The 23,961-nt window shown below is 44.1% G+C and overlaps 1 protein-coding gene across 1 annotated transcript in view; it reads right to left on the bottom strand.

Annotated features, from left to right (window-relative positions):
* The window catches only part of RICTOR (RPTOR independent companion of MTOR complex 2), a 3,179,211-nt gene that overhangs the window by 1,806,458 nt on the left and 1,348,792 nt on the right, over positions 1-23,961 (bottom strand). The window contains exon 20 of the mRNA XM_044069875.1: positions 13,995-14,130. Within this exon, the coding sequence (XP_043925810.1) occupies positions 13,995-14,130 (136 nt within the window). The remainder of the gene's footprint in view (positions 1-13,994; positions 14,131-23,961) is intronic.

The following is a 23,961-nucleotide window of genomic DNA, read 5'->3' as shown; positions in this document are numbered from 1 at the left end:
AGCCTGCTCTTGTTCTGGAATATAAGGGCAGGTGGTAGTGTTTTGTGAAGGTATGTACAGAACCCCAAGTGGCTGCCTCCAAAATATCCTTAGTAGGAACACCTCTGAGGAAGGCTGTAGAGGTGGCTGTGGCCCTAGTGGAGTGAGATCTGATACCAGTAGGGACAGATTTCCCATGATAGGAATAACAAAACCGTATGCAGTGGCCAATCCACTTGGAAATGGTCTGTTTTGTAACTGGTTTCCCTTGAGCCCCTACGGCATAGGACACAAAAAGTTGTTCTGATTTCCTGAAGGACTTTGTTCTGTCCAAATAATAACGTAGCTGCCTATGGATGACTAAAGAGTGTAACAGCCTTTCCCCTTTGTTTTGAGGGTTAGGATAAAAGGTAGGTAAGTGTATGGCTTGATTTAAGACTACCCTGGATACCACTTTTGGCATAAAAGATGGGTTGGTACGAAGGGAAACCCTGTCCTGATGGAAGATGAGGAAGGGCTGCACCGCCATGAGGGCCTGTAGTTCAGAAACCCTACGAGCTGAAGTGATGGCCAGAAGGAAAGCTGTTTTCCAGGACAAATATTGAAAATCTGTTGAGGCAGCAGGTTCAAAAGGAGGCAATGTTAATTTTTCTAGTATGTAATTAAGGTCCCAGGCTAGTATTGGTTGCTTCCTTGGAGGTCTTATATTCTTAGCCCCTCTGAGGAACTGTCGTAAGAGTGGGTGAGAAAATAAAGGAGGATCCGTGTTGAATTCCGCAGAAATGGCTGAGGCATGTATTTTTATGGAAGAAAATGAAAGTCCACTGTTCATCAGTTCAGCTAGGTACTGTAACACCTGAGGTAAGTTCACGTTTCTAGGGTCCTGGCCTCTTTTCTCATTCCAACTGCAAAACCACTTCCATTTTGCGGAGTAAGCCTTTCTAGTAGATGGTCTTCTGGCCTCCAAAATAACATCCTGCACCTCCTTGGAGAGTAGGGTCTGTTGTGGTGTTAAGGAATTTTCCATGCAGCGAGGTTGAGTGTTTTCAGCTGACTGTGAAGAGTTTTGTAGCTGTTCTGAGTCAGCAGAAGAGGCATTAGAGGCAGGGACCAGGGAGGAGTATGTGTTAGGCTCCTCAGGAATGGATACCAGTGTTGCCTTGGCCAATCTGGAGCAATCAGTATCATCCACGGTTTGTCTGTTCTTGCTTTCAAAAGCACCTTGGGCAGAAGAGGCAGAGGTGGGAATGCATAAACTGTCCATGTTGTCCAACTGAATGAAAGGGCGTCCACTTTCCAGGCCTTTGGATGAAAGGTCCTTGAACAAAACTTTTTCAATTGATGGTTCCTGTGGGATGCAAAAAGATCTATGTCTGGCCTCCCCCATGCTTGGATTATCTCTGTAAACAACTGAGGATGTAACTTCCATTCGTGTGGATCTGTCATATTTCTGCTTAGAGTGTCTGCCAGTGTGTTTTCCAGTCCTGGCAAGTACTATGCTTGAAGTTCGATTTGTCTTTCCAGAGCCGAGTTCCAAAGAGTCATGGCTAGCCTGCACAAGGGGTATGAATGTGTTCCTCCTTGTTTGTTTATGTACCACATTACTGTGGTGTTGTCTGTTCTTATCAGTAATTGTCCTGGATGTAGGAAGTCCATGAAAGCTGCAATTGCATTTATTACTGCTAGCATTTCTTTTTGATTGATGTGAAGGTGCTTTTCCTTTTGGGACCATCTGCCCTGAATGCACCTGTCCTTCATGTGCACCCCCCAGGCGTAATCCGAAGAGTCTGTGGTTATGACTTGCTTTGCTTGAGGCTTGCAGAATGGAAGGCCTGTGTTTACTTGACATGCTTGGGCCCACCATAGAAATTCCTTTTGCAAACATGGAATTATTGGTATAATAGCTTCCAAACTGTGACTGTGTTGAGACCATAGATTTTTTAGGTACCATTGAAGTTTCCTCATATGCAGCTTTGCACATGGGATTAGAAGAATGCAAGATGCCATGAAACCCAGAGCCTGCAGGATTTTCCTTGCAGTAAGCCTGGTACTTTTTGCTAGTGTTTTGAAGTACTGAGATAGTTGCCCTTGTTTTTCTGGCGTAAGGTATGCCATCTGGGTGTTTGTGTCCAAGTTGGCACCCAAGAAGGTTATTTTCTGAGATGGTGTTAGCCTTGATTTCTCCTTGTTGATGGTATATCCCAGAGAAAGCAGTAACCGTGTCACATATGCCAGATGTTCCAGTAGTATGTGTTTGCTGTCCGCTTGGATCAGGCAGTCGTCCAGATAAGGGTAAATTTGTATCCCTTGAAGTCTGCAGTATGCAATCACTGATGCCAGGCACTTTGTGAATACTCTGGGCGCAGTGGATAAGCCAAAGGGCAATGCAGAGAATTGATAGTGGATTGAACCTGCAAGAAATCTGAGGTATCTTCTGCAGCTTTGTCTGATTGGGACATGCAGGTATGCCTCGTTGAGGTCCAATGTTACCAGCCAAAACTCCTTGTCCAGCATGGGAAGAAGTTGCTGTAATGGGAGCATCTTGAATTTTGGTACGAGTAGAAATGTGTTTAGGATGGATAAGTCCAGAATGGGTCTCCAGTCGGTTCCTTTCCTTGGTACCAGAAAGAGTCTTGAATAAAAACCTTGACCTTGTTGGTGCGTAGGTACCTTTTGTATAGCTCTCATGTTTAGGAGCTTTGAAATTTGCAGTTGTGTCTCTGCCCTTTGATTTTGTGGCAGGTTTGGCATGCCTCTCATTTTTGGAAGAGTGTGAAATTGAAATTTGTAGCCTCTGTTTATGATGTCCAGTATCCATTTGTCTGTTGTGACAATATGCCAATTGCTTGCAAATAATGCTAGTTTCCCTCCCAAAGGTGCTGCCAGCTGAAACTTGCTTGGCATGGAAATGAGGGAGTCATTGGGTTTGCTTCCTGTATTGTTGTGCACTGTCTTCACCACCTCTTGGTGCTGGAGATTGCCATTGTCTGCCTCTATAAGATCCTTGTGATTGCCCTCTGCCCCTTGTGCGTCTGTATCTACCTCTTTGGGGCTTGTCAGTGGCTGGAAAGGACCAGTTTTTTGAAGGCCAATTTCTGCTAAAACGTGGTGGTTGGACCTGTAAGAAAGCCTTGACAGTTTGCATAGATTTGGCTTTTTCTTCCATTTTCCGTAGTATGTCCTCAGCATTAGTACCAAATAGTACATCCTTTTGTAAAGGAGCATCAAGAAGTTTAGCTTTCACATGGTCAGGTAAATTTTGTTCCCTAATCCAGGCGTGCCTGCGAATCACTGATCCTGTAGCAGCTGCTCTACTCGAAGCCTCTAGGGCATCATAACCACATTGTAAGGTGTGTTTACCCACTTGCTCCGCACGATGCATCATATCCTGTAACTCTTTTAAATCTGGTTGTTCAGGTTGAGACATTTTGTTCCTTAATTGTGATAACAGGTACTGTTGATATTTAATCATATGAAACTGATAGTTTAAGGCCCTCATGGCTAGGGTTGCCGAGGTATATACCTTTTTACCCCACCTTTCTAGAGATCTGGATTCCCTTTCTGCAGGAAGTGGATTCTTGGCAGTGGAGGCCTTTAATCCCTTGGGGCCTTGTGAAATGGTTTCAGGGTCAGCATTATGGCCTTTGTAGAGAAATTGGTGAGAGCTGGGTACTCTGTAATACCTATCAGGTTTTACTGGTGCTGGAGGCAGAGAATCAGGGTTAAGGCAAGCCTCCGAACAGACATCATCCAGTACATCCAAAACAGGGGGTATAGGCAGAGGTCTGTGCTGAGGTAACCAAAGAAATTCCCTAAGTCTTTTCTTGGAATCTGAAAAGTCTTGGCCTTCCCAATGGAAGTGTTCCCTCAAGGTGTGCAAGGTTTCCCCAAAAGAAAAATCCTCAGGAGGGGATACAGAAGGAATGGACTGTTCTGCATCCGAATCCTCAAAAGGGGAGTAAGAGTGTTCCTCTGCATCAGAATGTTCTGATAAAATGGATCCCTCATCAGAAGAGGGAGATTCTTCCTCCACTCTGGGTCTCTTGTCAGGAGGGGGCTGAGAACCTCTGATAAGAGTAATTAAATCTTCAGCCATTTTAAGCATCTGCTTCTTAGGCATGGATCCAGGAGATGGGCCCTGTGCAACAGGCCTCGTGGAATGCCTGGCTGCTTTGGATTTAGTAAAGGCCTTAATTGAAAAGGAAGATGAGGGCCTAAATACACCATGGATGGAGGTGGACCTGTCCACATTAGTAGGCTCGACATTAGCAGGGGCTTCGGTTGTAGTCTGGGAAAGGGCCGAGGACCCAGCGGTCTCAGGTACAGAGGACACCGCCAAAGGAGTGTCGTCGGTAGTCAGGGACTGCAAAGGCGTCTCGCTGAGAACCGGACCACGTGTAGCCTGTTTTGGCGTGGTGTCGGCGGGGACCGCGGGCCTCGCGTGTCGGTCCGTTTCCTTGCATTTTTTGGACAAAACGGTAGTCGGAGTGTCCGACATTTTATAATCAAAAGCTTTACCAAAGTAGTGTTGGGCGAACTCCGCCCGACGCTTGACTGTGCGTTTATTGAAGGTAGTGCAAAAGCGACAGCCCGAGACATCGTGATCTGGGCCGAAACAAGGTATGCAAAGGGAATGGAAATCCTTATGCGGTATTTGCTTCCCACAAGAAATACAATTATTAACTTTTTCTGACATCGGTCTGAGGCAAGAAAAGATTCCCCAACGGGGTACTTAGCTTTAATGAAGACTTCGGTTCCAATTTTTTTTTTGTAATTCAGGAGCTGGCCGACCGGCACTTGCGAACTGCTTCTGCTTCGGGCACCGCGCGGCAAAAAAGACTGGAGAACATGGCGTCGGCTGTGTCTTATATACTCTGGCCTTACTGACGTCAGAAGAGTAAGCGACGACAACCGACGCCGGACCAAGACTTTGGAATTCGGCCGCCCGAGGGACCGCCTGACGGCTGAAAACCCATCTGTGATTACTGCAGCTGTATGCACGATGAACATCCTGTAATTCTTTATTTTCTACACAGTCAGGAATCAATATAATTTTCTATTTAAGCAATCCAATAACATGTTGCTGATACTTTAACATATGAAAAGTACAGTTTTGTACCTACCATAAATGTAGATGTCCGATAGGAATGCATCTGCAGTCCTTACAAATGGGTTGTCCTGTCGTCAGGCAGCCCTTCGGTCGGCCGGATTCCAAAGTCTGGGTCTGGCCTCAGCTGGTGTCGCACTTCACCCGACGTCATAGCTGCAGTTATCCGGGTATAAAGGCATCAGCCAACGCCATTTTCCTCAGTGTTTCTTGCCCCAGATGCCAGGTGCCCTCTTGGAAGGCTAAATTTGGATAAATGCCAATGATTCCAAATAGTAGAGAGCAAACACAGAAAATAAGCATGTATGTACATATATACAAACAAATACACCATAATAGATCCCCCCAAGCTAGCTGAAGGCTGGCAAATACCCTAGGAGTACCTCAGAGGGGAAGGTGGGTGGGTAATCCTGACTGCAGATGCATTCCTATCGGACATCTACATTTATGGTAGGTACAAAACTGTACTATGTCCTTCAAGGATGCATCTGCAGTCCTTACAAATGGGTAGAATACCATAGCTAAGCAAGGGAGGAGGAAAGAGTAGAGATTATGGTGTAGCTAGGATCCCTTGCAAAACAGCAGTGGCAAAACCTGCTCGGGATCTAGAGTATAAAGGTAAATTGTAATGCTTGGCAAATGTATGCACGGAGGTCCAAGTAGCAGCCTCTATAATGTCCTTGGTAGCCACTCCTCGAAGAAGGCTGTGGTAGTGGCTGTAGCCCTTGTGGAATGAGGCCTGATGTTCTCTGGAGTTTTCTTTCCATGGTAGGAGTAACAAAATCTAATGCAATTTCCTATCCATTTGGAGATTGTCTGTTTTGAAATTGGTTTTCCTTCCTTTCCTGTGGCATATGCTACCAGAAGCTGGTCAGTTTTTCTATTGGACTTAGTCCTGTCCAGGTAGTAGCGTAACTGTCTGTGTACATCCAAGGTATGCAAAAGTCTTTCTCCCCTGTTTTGTGGGTTTGGAAAGAATGTAGGTAGGTGGATAGCCTGATTTAATGACACTCTGGATACCACCTTAGGCATAAATGTAGGATTTGTTCTCATGGACACTATCTTGATGGAAGATCAGGAAGGGTTGCACTGCCATTAATGCCTGTAGTTCAGAGACCCTTCTTGTTGAAGTTATTGCCAGCAGGAAAGCAGTCTTCCAGGATAAGTATTGTAATTCTGCTGTTGCTGCTGGCTCGAAAGGAGGAAGTGTCAATTTTTCTAGCACAAAGTTCAAGTCCCATGCTGGCAATGGTGGTTTCCTGGGAGGTTTTACATTTTTAATTCCTCTCAGAAACTGTCTGAGCAGGGGGTGAGAGAAGACAGGAGGATCCAAGCTGTACTGTGCTGAAATAGCTGATGCATGTATCTTGATGGAAGAATAGGACAGGCCTGTGTGGAAGAGCTCTGCCAAGTACTCCAAGATGTTGGCCATGTTTACCAGAGTCACATCTTCTCCCTTTGCAGTACTCCAAATGAGATATCTTTTCCATTTTGCTGCATAATTCTTTCTTGTTGAAGGTCTGCGAGCCTCCAGGATTATGTCTTTAACCCTTTGGGATAAATTTGGGTTAATTGCTGTTATGTAATGTTCCAGGCAGTTAGCTGCAGGGTTTTCAGGTTTGGATGCAGGATGTTGTAGTTGTTCTGTGTTAACAGTAATGGGATCAGAGGTAGTGTCCATATTTGTTCCCGAGACATGCTCCTCAGCAATGGGTACCAATGTTGTCTTGGCCAGTCTGGAGCTATCAGAATGATCCTTGGATGGTCCTCTTTGATCTTCAGAAGCACCTTGTGCATCAAAGGAAGTGGTGGAAATGCGTATGCTGTCAGGTTTTTCCAACTGAAAGATAGGGAGTCCACCTTCCAAGCAAGTGGGTGGTACGTCCTTGTGCAGAATTTCTTTAGCTGGTGATTGAATGGGGATGCAAACAGGTCTATTTCTGGTAATCCCCATTCCCTTGTGATGGCTTTGAAGATGTCCGGATGAAGCATCCATTCGTGGGCATCTGTGGTTGTTCTGCTTAATATGTCTGCTAGAATGTTTTCTTTTCCCGGTACAAAAATTGCTTGTAACTGAATGTTGTAGCTCAGGGCCACATCCCATAGGTCCAGTGCCAGCCGGCATAGAGGATATGAATGGGTGCCTCCCTGTTTGTTGATGTACCACATAACTGTGGTGTTGTCTGTCTTTATCATCAACTGACCTTCTTGGAGAAATGGTCTGAATGACTGGATTGCCAATTTTACTGCCAGCATTTCTTTTAGATTTATGTGTAGGCGTAGCTGGTCCTGAGTCCATAAGCCTTGTATGCACTTGCCCTGCATGTGTGCCCCCCAACCGAGGTCTGAGGCATCTGTCGTGATTGTTTGGCTTGGTTGGCTGTTGCAGAAGGGCAATCCTGTGTTTGATTGGCAGGCCTGAGCCCACCATAGGAACTCTTGTTTCAGGCATGGGATTATTGGGATTTTGGTTTCTAGGCTGTGCTTGTGTTGGGACCACAAATTCCTTAGGTACCACTGTAGCTTTCTCATATGCAGTCTGGCATGAGGGACCAGAATTATGCAGGATGCCAGGAAGCCTAGAGCTTGCAGTACTTTTCTTGCAGTTAGGTGGTTCTGCTTTGTTAATGCCAAGAAGTAGAGAGGTAGTTGCTCTTTCTTTTCTGCAGTTAGGAATGCCATTTGTTTTGATGTGTCCAGCTCTGCACCCAGAAAGGTTATTCTTTGGGATGGAATCAGCCTTGACTTTTTTATATTGACTGTATATCCCAAGGCTTGCAGCAGGTAAATGACTCTTTGTAAGTCTTCTGCTAGCTTGCTTTTGTTGTCCGCTTGAATCAGGCAGTCGTCCAGGTAGGGATAAATTTGGATTCCCTGAAGTCTGCAATGAGCAATTACTGATGCCAGGCATTTCGTGAACACTCTGGGCGCAGTAGATAAGCCAAAGGGCAATGCTGAAAATTGACAATGCTCTGATCCTGCAAGAAATCTGAGGTATCTTCTGCAAATTGGTCTTATGGGGACGTGCAGGTATGCCTCCTTGAGATCTAGAGTTACCAGCCAAGACTCCTTGCCCAGCATGGGAAGAAGCTACTGTAGGGTCAGCATTTTGAATTTTGGAACAATAAGGAATGTGTTTAAAGCGGACAGGTCTAGAATGGGTCTCCATTTGTTTTCTTTTCTTGGTACCAGGAAGAGTCTGGAGTAAAATCCCTTTCCTTGCTCCATAGATGGTACCTTTTCCACAGCTCTCATTCTTAATAGCTGAGATATTTGTTTTAGAGCTTCTGTCCTTTGAGTAGGTGGTAGGTTTGGCATTCCTCTCTTCCCTGGTAGAGTATGGAAATGGAACCTGTAGCCTTGGTCTATAGTTTGCAAAATCCATTTTTCCCTTGTGATGCAATGCCAGTTTTTTGAGAATAAGGTTAATTTTCCGCCCAAGGATGCTTCTAGTTGTTCCCTGGTAGGTGGTGCCACTGTCAAGTCACTGTGATTGAGTTGTCGTAGAGGTGGTGGCTGCGTCCGTGTCTCGCTGGTTGTTACCTTGCCATTGGCGTCCCCTGTAGGCACCCCTGGATTGGTTTCTGCCTCTTGAACGCCTAGTCCTGCCCCTCTGAGGCTTAGAGGAGTTCGGAAAGGACCAATTCTTGGAGGGCCAGTTCCTGCTAAACCTTGGAGGTTGAACCTGTAAGAAATCTTTCACCGTTTGTACAGATTTCACCTTCTCTTCCATCTTTTTTAGCACCTGCTGAGCAGGGGAACCAAATAAATTGACCTTGTCCATGGGTGCATCCAAAAGCTTTGATTTGACATGGTCTGGTAATGCCTGTTCTTTCAACCATGCATGTCTCCTGATAACTGTGCCAGACATGGCGGATCTAAAGGAAGCCTCCAGTGCATCATAGCCACATTTTAAAGAATGGTTACTAACCTGCTGTATGTTATGTACCATTTCCTGAACATATTTTTTATCTAAAGATTCCTCAGAGGAAAGCTTTTTAGTTAACTGGTCAAGCATAAACTCCTGATATTGAATCATATGAAATTGGCAGTTTAAAGCCCTAGCTGACAAGGTAGCAGAAGTGTAAACTTTTTTACCCCATCTCTCTAAGGACCTGGATTCCCTTTCAGAGGGAGGGGTTTTAGTAGAAGTAGCAGCTACAGCTTTAGGGCCCTGGGCGATGGTCTCTGGATCTGCAAAAGGAGCCTTGTATAAATGGTGATGAGTGTCCGGGACCCTGTAGAACCTATCGGGCTTAGCAGGAGCCGGAGGTAATGAATCAGGAGCAGTGCAAGCATCATTAAATGCATCATCTACAACAGAAAGAACTGGAGGTATAGCTAAAGGCCTATGTTGTGGCAAATGTAGAAAGGTTCTAAGCCTTTTTCTGGAGTCTGAGAAATCTTGGCCCTGCCACTGAAATTGTTCCCTCATAGCATGCAAGGTTTCCCCAAAGGAAAATTCCTCAGGTGGAGAGGCTGAAGGAATGGACTCTTCAGCATCAGAGTCTTCGTAAGGAGAATAAGAAGCCTCAGGAAGGTCTGTATGTTCTGATTCATCAGAGGAACCATCAGTGGATACTGGTTCAGGGGGCTCTGCTCTAGGTCTCTTTTCTGGAGGAGGGAGCGAGGACCTGTCTGGATGAGGCTGGGATCCACAAATTAAGGAAATTAAATCCTCAGCCAAAGATAGCATATGAGAGCTAGTGCTGGGCCTGTGTGAGGGGGGTTTGGCAGGCACAGTTTTGGAAGCTTTGGCTGCTTTAGCCCTGGCAAAGGCCTTGATAGACATGGCTGCAGGAGGCCTAGCAGCTCCACGTGCAGGGGTTGAAATATCCAGGGGAATTGTGTCTGATAATTCCTGAGAAACCACAACAGAAGGCTGGATTTCAGAAGCAGATTCTACCAGGTTAGAGGAGGCCTCGGTAGAAGGCATGGTTTCGGCTGGAGAAAGAACTGCTTGCTCGGTTTCGCCGAAACCGAGACACTCGCGGTTTGCTTAATCGCGGTTTCGGCCGAGACCGCGGACCGCGAGTGTTGGTCCTTTTCTTTTCGTTTTTTTGGAAATTTGCGTAGTCGGAGGATCCAACGGCATAATATAGGCAAAATCAGAGCCGAAAATTTGTTCAGCAAACTCCGACCGACGCCTAAGCGTCCGTCGGTTAAAAGAAGCGCAGGCTAGACAAGCTGCTACGTCGTGGTCTGGGCCTAAACAATGTATACAGTAGGAGTGGAAATCTTTATGAGGTATTTGTTTCCCACAAGATAAACAGTTATTCACTTTCTCTGACATCGGCTGAGGCAAGAAAGGGTCCCCAACGGGGTACTTAGCTTTTTAGAAGTCTTCGAAGTAGTATTCGGTAGTAGTAATCTCTGGATCTGACCGACCGGCACTTGCGAACAGCTTCTGCTTCGGGCGCCACGCGGCAAAAAAGACTGGGGAAAATGGCGTCGGCTGATGCCTTTATACCCGAATAACTGCAGCTATGACGTCGGGTGAAGTGCGACACCAGCCGAGGCCAGACCCAGACTTTGGAATCCGGCCGATCGAAGGGCTGCCTGACGACAGGACAACCCATTTGTAAGGACTGCAGATGCATCCTTGAAGGACATCTGGCAGTTTAAAGCCCTAATTGACAAGGTTGCAGAAGTGTAAACCTTCTTACCCCATCTATCCAGTGCCCTGGAGTCTCTATCAGAAGGGGTAGTATTTTTAGCAGTAGAAGCCTTAATGCCCTTGGGGCCCCTGTGAAATAGTCTCTGGATCCGCAATAGGATTTTTAAAAAGGAACTTGTGCGACTCGGGGACCCTGTAGTATTTGTCAGGTTTTCTGGGAGAAGGAGGCAAGGAATCAGGGTCCAAACTAGATTCTGAAAAAGCATCATCAACCATGTCTAGTACAGAGGGAATAGCTAAAGGGCTATGCTGAGGTAGGAGTAAGAAATCCCTAAGCCTCTTTTTTGAATCAGAAAAATCCTGGCTTTCCCAGTGGAAATGCTCCCTTAGAGTATGCAAGGTTTCCCCAAAAGAAAAATCCTCTGGAGGGGAAGCAGAGGGAATGGAGTCTTATGCATCAGAATCCTCATAAGTAGATAAGGGAAAATTCAGATCATCAGAAGAATCAGAAAAAACAGAATCCTGGTCAGAAGATTCATAACAACTTCAGTCCTAGGCCTCTTAGAAAGGGGGGGGGGGGGTTGGCTACCCCTGATTACAGTTATTAAATCTTCAGCCATTCTTATCATTTGTTTTTTAGGCATAGAGGCCTGAGCGTCGGTTTTTTAGGCATGGTTCGAGATTTAGGGCTAAGTGAAGAAGGAGGCGTCGGTTTAATATGCAAGTCCATAGGTCTGAATACACCCTCAGAAGCTAGTGCCTGCACAGCGGCTTCGGACCCATCCAAGGTAGAGACATACGTGGGTTCCATAGTCGAAGCATCTCGCGGCATACCAGACTCCGAATGGGTCTCAGTAGAGGCCTGTGAATCAGAAATAGCGGGCATCAGAGGCTGCAAAAGCGCCTTACTGAGTACGGGCGACTGGCTTAGGAGAAGCGTCGTCGGCAGTTATGGACCTCGGCGGCCTGTCTCTGTCCTTATCTTTGCATTTTTTTGGAATCCCGGTAGTCCGATGGCTAACTGACGACATTTCTGGATAATTAAACCGAGAACCGAAATATTTAGAGGTGAAAATAAACCGACGACGGATAGTGTGCTGATGAAATAAAGCACAAAACTGACAGCAAGGTATGTCGTAGTCAGGGCCTAGGCAAGGAATACAGTACGAATTAAATTCTTTATGAGGTAGCTGCTTTCCACAAGTAATGCAATTATTAACTTTTACTGACATCTGTAAGGAGCAAGAAAAGGTCTCCCCAATGGGGTACTTAGCTTTAGTTGAAGACTCTGGTTCCAAAACTCAAAAACGAAAATTTCAGGAGTTGGCCGACCGGCACTTGCGAACTGCTTCTGCTTCGGGCACCGCACGGCAAGAAAGACTGATGTAATGGCGTCGGCTGCATGTTTTATACCCCTGATGACCTGACGTCATGGAAGAAGGGACAGCAACTGACGCAGGACCCAAGTCTTTGTTAATCAGGCCGACTGAGGGCTACCTGCAAGCAGATAACCCAAATGCAATGACTGCAACAGTGAAACACGAAGAACATCAGAACTGACAAAGGGATGTACACAGGTAAGCCACAATTACATTTCAGATAAACCAAGGTATAGAAAGGCAGTGCACTTTTTTAAACATCATTACTAAATCATCATATTTTAAATTGCAAGATGGGTTCAGATACAGTAGTGGAAATCAAAACAAACAAAACGTCCCCAAAATCATCTTTGTGAATCATACATATAGGTTTTCTTTTTAACAATTTTTATTCTTTTCAACATTACATACTTACTCAGTTCCTGCCTTCCCTTAAACCTCAATCCTCCTCCTCAGCATTATTCTACATATATCGTTCCCACAAATTCCATCTATTTCTGTGAAATGTGCTTCTTCCCTTTCCTAAAGATCCCAGCTCAAGTTCTTTTATCTCCTTTTACAATATTCAAAACATATGGTAACAGTTGATATAAGTATTAATTTCCACTTCCCAGTAATTCCTTTTTTGGCAACCCCACAGCGTTAAACCTAAAATGGCCTTATGAAGCTTAGGCAATTCAGATCCTATACCCCACCTCAAAAGGATCACTGCCTTAGTACTACCATTTGTTCCAACAATTCTGTCAAAAGAACTCTAAATGGAATTTTTAAAATATGACAGCTCATTATATCCCCCCCCAAAAAAAATGTTCCCAATTGTCTTTCTCTCTTCCCTATTATACCTCCAACTTTTGTTACCTACCTGAGGAAAAATCTTTGGAAGTTTGCAAACATTTCTGCACAAGAATCCTAAACCTTCTGGACTTTGTAGCATACCTGGAAGCCCAACATAAGTCCCCCATTATTCCTTTGTAAACTGCCTTTCTATTCTTCTTTTCCAATAGTTTTGAATATCCTCTGATTGTTTTTATAGTTACATAAGCCCTACTAATTATCCCTTTTCAGTAACATCTCTTTTAGACTCAGATAAAAAGTTTACCAAAGCTAGTCTTTTACTTAGGACTCCTTTTACTTAGGACTCCACTGTCCCTTTCTATTTTCCTATACTGTTATCCATCCCACATAGGCAATCTTTAATATGCAGTCCAATCTCCTCTTTAGCCTCATGTTAGTCTATTATCTTTCCCTTCTGAGTTCCTTCGCTAACTGCAGCCATTAAATTCCTTCCCTCCTCTTGCTTATTTTTGATACTCCAATTTGCAGACACCACTATGGGAAACTTTTCCTTTCTCATGTCCTGTGCTGGATTTCTTCTTAGAATGTTTTGTGCTACGTTATGAATGTAACATTCTGTATAATTGTACCTACGTCTTAGGGTCTTGCATTCAAAACCCAAGTTTCTCTATCTCTTGGCCTCCACTCCCCAGTTCATCATCCCGTTGCACACTAAGTTAAAACAATCTCCTTGTATTATGTGCATGAGCCTTAAACGAGTAGCTTTAAAGTACCTAATCAAATCGGGTAACCTTAAACCACCTTGTTTAATGGAAAGAATCAACATATCCGACTTAACTCTTGCCCTCTTCCCCTTTCAAATAAGTTAAACTCTTTACTGTCACCTACAACTTATCTACTGTTTGAAGAACATACATCAGAACAGAATATAGACTCAAGGGACTGGAAAGTTGTTCTGCAGTACTGTTGCCACAACCTGGCAAATAAGAGTAGTAAGCAGCATCTTGTTTCCTCAAAAAGAAAAGTTCCAATAAAGGAAAGGAAAGGCACATAATAAAGGAACACTATTTATTCTTTTAAGAATATGTGAGCACAGACATTCATAATAACAAATTACCTCTTCTGATTCAAGGAGAAACTCAGCAAACTGGCAGCCCACCACTGTTAAAAGTTTGGCCTTCGGATGATCCAGATCCACACCACAATACAATCTGCTACTTGGTTTATAGAAATACAGCAGTCGTCGAGTAAATCTAATAAAGGGAGTGAAAAATTCAGTTATGTAGACCACATAATCGTCAATTTCTGCATATTTTTCTGCCACTCAAACATTCTTTATTTTCCAAAATAAACTAAACATTAAATTCAGTACTCTACGCTACTACATCTCTATTTACCTATCCTCTGTGAACCAAATATTAACTACGAATCAATCTTCACATTTATAAAATTATGACTACTGCTTTTATGTGAAAAAAAAAGCATAATCATGGAAATGAAAGAAATGCTTGTACAATAAAAAGAAGTTATGTACTCACCATATCGTTCCATGTGAGTTGTTTATCTCGTCTTTCTTCTCACTGATGGGTTCGGAGCCGATCCTAGACTCCGACACGGCCTATAGCAAAGCTCAAGGTTTGCCAGTAGCTAGAGACCAAGCCCCTTATTCCATGATGCACTGCTGGAATTACCTCAGATCTTGTTTGCTGCGTGTATATATACCCCTGTAAGGACAGCACTCCCCAAGAAGGAAGAAGTATTGAACAACCAGGATGATACTAGCCTCTTGGTCAACTGTCAGCCAGGAAGGGGATGGAGGGAGGGATGTGAGAATAAAGGCAAGATAAACAACTCACATGGAACATTATGGTGAGTACATAACTTCTTTATGTGAAGTTGTTAAATCTCGCCGCTTATCCGCACTGATGGGTAGCGTGCCTAGCACCCGTAATCCTGGGTGGCTCACGGAAGTACATTTTTCAGGACTGTGGAACCAAAAGAAGACCTGTCCCTGGAAGCTTTATAAATGATAAAGGTATGAGGTATGAGGCTTAGACCAAGTGGCTGGAGCACAGATGTTTTCAAGGTGCAATTTAACTTGAAAAGCAGAAGACGTAGAAACGGCTCTGGTTGAATGAGCCTTTGCTTTGTGTGGCAAAGGTATGTTAGCATTTGCATGAACAAATTAGATACAATCCGATAACCATTTTGAAAGGGTTGTCTTAGCCACTGGTGTACCTTTTCTGGCCTCCGAAAAGGGTAAGAAGAGTTGATCTGACTTTATAATATCCTTAGTTCTATCAAGATAAAATCTGACCTGTCTATGTACGTCATGTTTGTGCAGCATGTATTCCAATTTGTTGGAATGGTTGGGAAAAAGACTGGCAACTCAATGACCTGATTGATATTCGACTCTGAACAGACTTTAGGCAAAAAGGAGGGATTTGTTCTGAGAGATACTCTATCAGCATGGAAAATCATGTAAGGAGGTCTGATAGATAATGCTTGAAGTTCTGACACTCTGCGGGCAGAAGTAATGGCCACTAGAAAAATAGTTTTCCAGGACAAAAATTTGAGATCACAAGATGATGCTGGTTCGAAGGGGGGAAGAATTATCTGAGACCGCATAAAATTCAAATTCCAGGGAGAATAAGGGATTTTGACAGGAGGTCTCATGTGAAAAACACCTTTAAGAAAAACCTTAGATAACTTATCAGCCATAACATATAACCCATCAAATCCAAGGTGGAAATTTGATATGGCGGCTAACTGAACCCGAACTGTGGCAGCTGCTGCTCCTTCCTTAAAAATCGTCAAAAAGTCTAAAATGGACGACAGAGGAGCTCAAAAAGGGTCAATTATTTGTATACTGGCACAAACTGAGAACCTTTTCCACTTACTGCGATATACTTTTCTGGTGGATGGCTTATGAGAAGACAATAGAATTGGTCTTGTGTCATCTGAGAGTGAATGAAGCATGGCTATTTGGGGAAGTGGATCAGCCAAGCAGTCAGCTTTAGAGACTGCAATGAAGGATGGAGGTTCCCTGACGATTGTGTGAAGAGGTCTGGAACTGGGTCCAGCATCCATGGATCCTCCAGCAGATGATGGTGAAGGAAAGGGAATCAAATCTGTCGAGGCCAGTGGGGGGCTATGAGGATAACAGTCCTTCCCAGCGATTTTGCTTTCTGTAAAAACCTGGGTATCAATGGAGTAGGTGGGAATGCATATAGGAGACCCGGAAACCAATCGTGTACGAGTGCTTCGCTCGGGGGATGTCCTGGAGGTGGTATCAGGGAAAAGTAGCTTCTGCATTTGATATTGATGTGACTGGCAAAGAGGTCACAGCAAGGCTGGCCCCATTTGCGGAAAATCAAGTCTGCAACGTGTTTGCTGAGAGACCACTCCTGAGGCAACAGGATAGCCCTGCTCAGCTTGTCCGCTATCACATTGGATTTCCCCGAGATGTGCATTGCTAACAGAAAACGCTGGGATGACACAGCCCATTGCCATACCCTGAGGGTTTCTTGACAAAGGGGGTAAGACTTGGTTCCGCCCTGTTTGTTCAAGTACCAGACCACTTACATGTTGTCTGTCTGAATTTCAATTGTCTCTAGAGGAAGAAAGTCCTGGAAGTACTGCAATGCCAGAAGTACTGCTCTCAACTCCAGAACATTGATATGCAGATGTGACTCTTGATCTGTCCATGTGCCTTGAGCAGTCTTTCTCCACGTGTGTCCTGAAAGGCTCATTGTGCTTAACGGAATCACATTTTTCCACCCTTAATATCCTTGGGATAGGGCCAAGTAGGGGTAGAAAAATGGACCCTAATGGCAGACAGAGTGTCTTGCCTTCCTGTTCACACCTGGATAGAGTTTCCTTCACTTTGGGCCCAAATAGGGATGAGCCATCAAATGGGGTGTTGATAAAGGAAGACTTGAAAAGCTCTGCAAAGGAACAGAGATGCATCCAGGCTTGTCTATGCAGAGCAATGCCTGAACTAGCGGCTCTACTAGCACCATCAGCTGCATAAGATATGAGGTGCATGGACAAGTTCACAATCGAGTTTAGGGTAGTGAGCTGTGTGCTAACTTTGTCGGCAACCCCTGCAGCTACCGTACCCTGGAGAGCATCTCCTAGCTCTTTCAGGAGATCTCTTTGTAGTCTTGTAAAATGGGTTAAATAGTTCAGTGATCACAGGGAAAAAGTCGCTGAACTAAACATGCACTTCCCATATCTATCCATGATCCTAGAATCTCTGTTAGGAGGATGGATAGATGAGAACATCTCAGACGTTTCCTTTTTGGTGGCTGCAGCCACCACCATGGCATCAACAGGCAATCCCTTGGTCAAAAAGGCTTTGTCCACTGAGGCAGAGATGAACTTATTTGGCTTCTGATGCTCAGATTCCAAGGCCTCCGGAGACTCCCATGCCTTACGAGAGATCAGCTCCATGAGCTCATCATAAAGCGGATACACCCAAGAAGTGGAAGGTTGAGACCCGAAAGCCTTCAAGAGCACTGACTCGACTTCAGTAGGGCTTCTGGACTGCCAACCGCCCCTCTGATTAAGGATCTCTAATATCTCCGCAAAGGAGATATCCTCAGAGGGGGATCGAGGGGACCCTTCTGACTTATCCAAGTCAGTGTCAGATGTCAAAGACTCCTGTGGGGAGTCCAAATGCCTCCTCTTGCACAGTCTCTTCCTGGATACCTCCTCAGTGGAGGGATCTGGGGAGGTCTCAGAAGAGCAGGGGGGCACCCTATTGGGCTACATGAGGCTCAGGGTCTCTACGCTTGGTTGGACAGGTAGAAGCAAGAGCGGACCCAGGTGCTTGAGGGGAGGAGGAAGCCAGACCTGATGCTGATGATGTCTTTGGAGACAGGACTCTCCTCATGGCATCGAATGCACCATGGCTCCGACGAGAAGGGGTAGACGGCTCCAAAGGGACCGTTCGATCCTCCCGCACCGAGGCCATGGGCTCTGAGCCCAAGGTAGGAGCTGAGCTCATCTGAGCCGAAGCCCTGAGAGGAAGAGTCGGCACCAACAAATTGGTATGACTATCTTCCCTGGATCCGACAGGAGAGTGTCGGCTCCTAGAGTCCCCGGTCGGCACCGAGGACGTTCGAGTAGATGGAACCGATAACACCAGTGCAGGTCTCGGCTCCACAGGTTCAACAACTATCAGGTCGGGCTCCTTCGGCTCTGGAAGTCCAGTACGGCTCGGAGGAGGAGTAGTCAAGTCCGGGTTAATGGTCTTCGGCTCCAACAACAATTTAGCAAGGCCTGGTGCCCATAGAAGCTTCTGCACTAGCTGGTCCATATCCATATCTGAGAGGCTGATAGAAGACTTTGAGGAGTGCACCGCAGGTGCTGATTGGAGCAGAGGAGATGAGGGAATCTCAGAGACCGGCTCCAAAACTGAGTTGGCTCCGAAGAGAAGGGACACTCTGCTCAGAGGACAGTGGAACTGATGACCCTACACCCTCCATTTTTTTAGTCTTTTTCGCAGCTTTCTAGTCACCTGAGGACTTGGAAGATTTTTAAGGATCTACTAGCACCATCCTGGTCACCCGGCGCTTTGGAGAAAGGGTGCTGAAGTAAACCCCTGTCTACTAATCTTCTCCTTCTCTCCAAAAGTACCCTGGAGGAGAATGAGTGACATATACTGCAAGAGTCTTGGAGGTGTTTAGCCCCCAGACAATAAACACACTGAACATGCCCGTCAGTGACAGACATTTTTTGTCCACAATCCGGACATTTCTTGAAGCCAGATTTTGGATGAGGCTTCTCTGTCTCGTCAGACATTTCTCTATCAGATTAAACAATTTTAAAGAATTAAACAACACACTTAGAATTTTCTACCAAAGTACACCTAAGGTTAAATACAAGGCCAACTATTAGGGCCAACACTATAGAAAAACAGAAGCCAACACAGGGCACTATTCTAAAACCAAGGCTAAGTCTAAAACTCTATAGATTATATATATATATATATATATATATATATATATATATATATATATATACACACTATCCTATGAAAAGTGAAAAAAAGTGTTTAAACTTGCAAACAGAAGAATCTATTGATTAATAATGGTCCAAGCTATCTGGAATACCGAGATCTGTGCCGCGGCAAACTAGATCTGGGGTAATTCCAGCAGTGCATCATGGGATAAGGGGCTTGGTCTCGAGCTACTGGCAAACCTTGAGCTTTGCTATAGGCCATGTCAGAGCCGTGGATCGGCTCCGAACCCATCAGTGAGAATAAACGGCGAGATTTAACAACTTCACATTGTATACTATATTGTTTATTATTGTATATTACACTTCTTATTTTTAAACATCCTTATTAAAAATGAGAGTTTTTCAAAAGTGATACAGGTACACATACAGTAACAGACAAAAAAAAAAATCATAACAACTTGTTTTCATTCACTCCATTACGTAAATTGCACAATTCCTGCCCTCCCTTAAATTTCAGTCCTCCTGCTGAATACTGTTCTTCATCTATTGTTCCCACAAATATGAATTCTCTGTAAGCTGCACCTACCCCTTTTTAAAGATCCTGCTTTCAGGTTATTTAACTCCTTTACATTATTCAGTACTTCAACTACAGCTGGTTTACATTTTGATTTCCACTTTCTAGTAATTGCTTTTTTGCAGCCAACTGTATTAAACTTAGCAATGCATTACTATGTCTGTGCAATTCAGATCTTGTATCCCAACTCAAAACAATCATTTTCTGGCCCACCTGACACATCCTCAATACTGCACATCAGGTTCCAATCACCACCCATAAATGATACTACCTTCTGAAATCAGATTATATCTCCTGAAAATCTCTTAAGCTTTTTAAACAAACAGTTTTTGGTAGAATGTAAATACATCAAGTGTAATCACCCTCACTGCCAATAATCCCTTACACTACCACAACCGTACCATTATTATGTTTTTCCTATTCTATCACTAGTAGACTCTTCTCTTGTGATCAATATTACTGAACTTTTTCTGATAGTCTGAGTGTTCACCCTGAAATCTGTTCTGTCAAATCCACACTCTCATTTCTATCCAGACTTGTCTCTTGCAACATTTGTATATACACACTACACCTCTTAATAAAATTCAACGTTCTTGGCTTTTTTCCTATACCTGGAAGGTCATATAAATTTCGGGTCTATATTAAATCAGCAAACGCTTAAAAAACGAATGCTGATTTATCAACCCCATGTAAGCTAAAGCTTACAATTCCGAACACTTAGAACAGCGATTTTTTTTCCCTAGAAAAAAAAATCTCTGTTCCAAAAAAAAAAAAAATGTAAAATATTACATAAAGTGGGAGGCTCCCCCCACAAGCCCCTACTTAAATATATAAACTCCGAGATTGCACTACAGTGACGAAAACGGCAAAATAAAGGCGGCCAAGTGATTTCTTTCCCAGGGAAAGAATTTGCATATATGCTGTTTCGGTATTTTGCCATTTTGCGCTTTCAAGTTCGATCAGGACGCATTCGAAAGAATGCGCCTTAGATCATATAATAGGGAACCTAAATTTCATAAAATGCACAGCCATTATGATTGAAGGCTACTACTCCTACCTATCTTACACGACAGTGCTTTTTACTGTATATTTCCAACTTTTAGCTTTTATGTAAACAATAATGTTTGGGCAGGCTGCTTTTTTATGTAGTTGTTTCTTTATTCTCTGTCTGAAGCTATGTCACATTTTCAAGATTTTTTTTCATTGAAGTAAAACAGATTTTCAGACTCCCATCCCCTTTTGACTTGGAACCAGCAGACTAAGTCAGGTACATGTTCAAAAAATGTTTACCCTCCCCCACCAAATGGGAGCAACTGCCCCAAATGATGGCTGCACCTACAGGTATTATTTAATCTAAAATTAAAGTTACCCATTCTGAAGTCCAAGTTACAGCATGTATTCCCACTTTAACTAATTATCTGTTCTTATCTCTAACCACTCCGAAATGTAAAAAAAAAAAAAAAAAAAAAAAAAAACAACCTGCATGCTTTCCGTAAGCATTCTCTTTCAGTGATAAGAAAAATGTGGACTGGCTATCGGTAAATAAACTAAAGTGTGTACTGTTATATTAAAAGCATTAAAGTATAAACAATGCTGGGGAGGCAAAGTACAGTTGTGTACACTTACCATAAATGTAGATGTTCGAGTGTATTCACTGTTGCAGTCATTACATTTGGGTTATCTGCTTGCAGTAGCCCTCAGTCGGCCTGATTAACAAAGTCTTGGGTCCTACGTCGGTTGCTGTCTCTTCTTCCGTAACGTCAGGTCATCAGGGGTATAAAACATGCAGCAGACACATCATCAGGTTTTCTTGCCCCAGATGTCAGGTGACCCCCCCCCCCAATGGGAAGTAATTAAATCTATAAATATACAAGGTTATACTTCCAACAAAAAAAGCAAACACACCAAAAAGCTTTTAAGCATTGTAAAGGAGAGAAGAGGTATAGCCAAAAGAAATCAGGGGGCTGAAGGGAGGGTAACCAGGACTGCAACAGTGAATACACTCGAACATCTACATTTATGGTAAGTGTACACAACTGTACTATGTTCTTCATGTTTCACTGTTGCAGTCATTACATTTGGGTAGATTCCCAAAGCTAAGGATGGGAGGAGGAATTTAGATAGCATTAGGACCAGCTATAAGGCCCTGTAAAATTGCAGTGGCAAAGCCAGCTCTAGATTTAGGGAAAATTTGCAAATGGTAATGCTTGGTGAAAGTATGTACAGAACTCCAGGTAGCAGCTTCTAGGTCCCTGGTAGGTATGCCTCTGAGAAAGGCTGTAGAGCTAGATGCAGCCCTGGTTGAGTGGGGTCTGATCCCCTGTGGGATAGGTTTTCCATGGTGCTTACAGCAGAAATGAATGTAATGGCCTATCCATTTGGAGATGGTTTGCTTTGAAATAGCCTTCTCCTCTGTCCCTGCAGCAAATGCCACCAGCTGTTGTTCAGATTTCCTTTGAGGTTTAGTCCTGCCCAAGTAGAATCTAAGTTGTCGGTGCACATCTAAGGTGTGCAGTATCCATTACCCTTTGTTCTGTGGATTAGGAAAGAAGGTTGGCAAATGAATGGGCTGATTAAAGGCCACACTGGATACCACCTTTGGCATGAAACAGGGATTGGTCCTGAGGGACACCCTGTCCGCATGAGAGATGATGAAAGGCTCCACTGCTATAAGGGCCTGTAATTCAGATACGCTGAAGTGATGGCTAAAAGGAAAGCTGTTTTTGAAGAAAGGAATTTTAAATCTGCAGTAGCAGCTGGCTCGAAAGGAGGAAGGGTGAGTTTCTCCAATACAAAATTAAGGTCCCAAGCTGGAGTTGGAGCTCTCCTGGGTGGTCTTAAATGTTTTGTTCCCTCTGAAAAACTGCTTGAGCAGTGGATGAGAGAAGAGGGGAGGTTCTGTATTATAATGAGCTGAAATGACTGAGACATGAATTTTTATTGAGGAAAAAGACAGGCCCTTGTGAAGCATCTCAGTTAAGTATTGTAAAATCTGAGGTAAATTGGGAACTGCTGTGCTCATCCCATGAGACTGATTCCAGGCATAGAATCTTTTCCATTTTTCAGCATAAGATTTTCTAGTACCAGGCCACCTTGCCTCTAAAATGACATCCATCACTGGTTTACTGAGGGAGGGTAAAGGAGAGCTTAGGTAATTAGCCAAGCTCAATCACTGAGATGTAAGTGAACAACACAAAAGTACAGTATTGTACCTACCAAAAATGTAGATGTTCGAGTGCTAATACAGCTGCAGTAATCACAGATGGGTTCTCTGCCGTAAGGCGGGTCCTCGGTCGGACGAATTCCAAAGTCTAGGTCCGGCGTCGGTTGTTGTCGCTTTCTTTCCTGAGGTCAGTGAGGCAGGGGTATATAAGACACAGCCGACGCCATTTTCTTCAGTCTTTCTTGCCCCAGATGTCAGGTGCAGCCAGAAGGAAGGCAATACATAAATTATATTTATATACATGCAATGCAATATAATCAAAAACCAGTAGTTGCAAACAAATATACCATAGAAGGATAACCCAATCAGGTTGTATGAAGAGGGGTTAGACCCTAGGCCTTTATCAAGAGGGGAAGGAGGGAGGGAAAACTGTACTGCAGCTGTATTAGCACTCGAACATCTACATTTATGGTAGGTACAAAACTGTACTATGTTCATCGTGCATACAGCTGCAGTAATCACAGATGGGTAGAATCCCAAAGCTACGCACAGGGTGGTAGGCACTAGGTGGAACTGGGATGAGCCAGAATGCCCTGCAACACAGCAGTGGCAAAGCCTGCTCTAGTTTGGAATATAAAGGCAGGTGGTAGTGTTTTGTGAAGATATGCACAGAACTCCAAGTGGCTGCCTCCAAAATATCTTTGGTAGGAACTCCTCTGAGGAAGGCTGTAGAGGTAGCTGTGGCCCTGGTGGAGTGGGATCTGATGCCTGTAGGGACAGATTTTCCATGATAGGAGTAACAAAACCATATGCAGTGGCCTATCCATTTTGAAATTGTCTGTTTGGTAACTGGCTTCCCTTGAGCTCCTACAGCATAGGACACAAAAAGTTGTTCTGATTTCCTGAAGGGCTTTGTTCTGTCCAAATAATAACGTAGCTGTCTATGGATGTCTAAGGAGTGTAGCAGCCTTTCCCCTTTGTTTTGAGGATTGGGGTAAAAGGTAGGCAAGTGTATGGCTTGATTTAAAGCTACCCTGGATACCACTTTAGGCATAAATGACGGGTTGGTTCAAGGGAAACCCTGTCCTGATGGAAGATGAGAAAGGGCTGCACAGCCATGAGGGCTTGTAGTTCCGAAACCCTACGAGCTGAGGTAATGGCCAGAAGGAAAGCGGTTTTCCAGGACAAATATTGCAAATCTGTTGAGGCAGCTGGTTCAAAGGGAGGCAATGTTAATTTTTCTAGAATGTAATTAAGATCCCAGGCTGGTATTGGTTGTTTCCTTGGTGGTCTTATATTCTTAGCCCCTCTGAGGAACTGTCTTAAGAGTGGGTGTGAGAATAACGGTGGATCCGTGTTGAATTCTGCAGAAATGGCTGA

Source organism: Protopterus annectens, chromosome 1.part0, assembly GCF_019279795.1.
Source record: "Protopterus annectens isolate FY-2018-M chromosome 1.part0, PAN1.0, whole genome shotgun sequence".
Classification (NCBI taxonomy): Eukaryota; Metazoa; Chordata; order Ceratodontiformes; family Protopteridae; genus Protopterus; species Protopterus annectens.
Note: the sequence above shows the minus strand (reverse complement) of the source record. Positions and strands in the feature narration are given on the sequence as shown.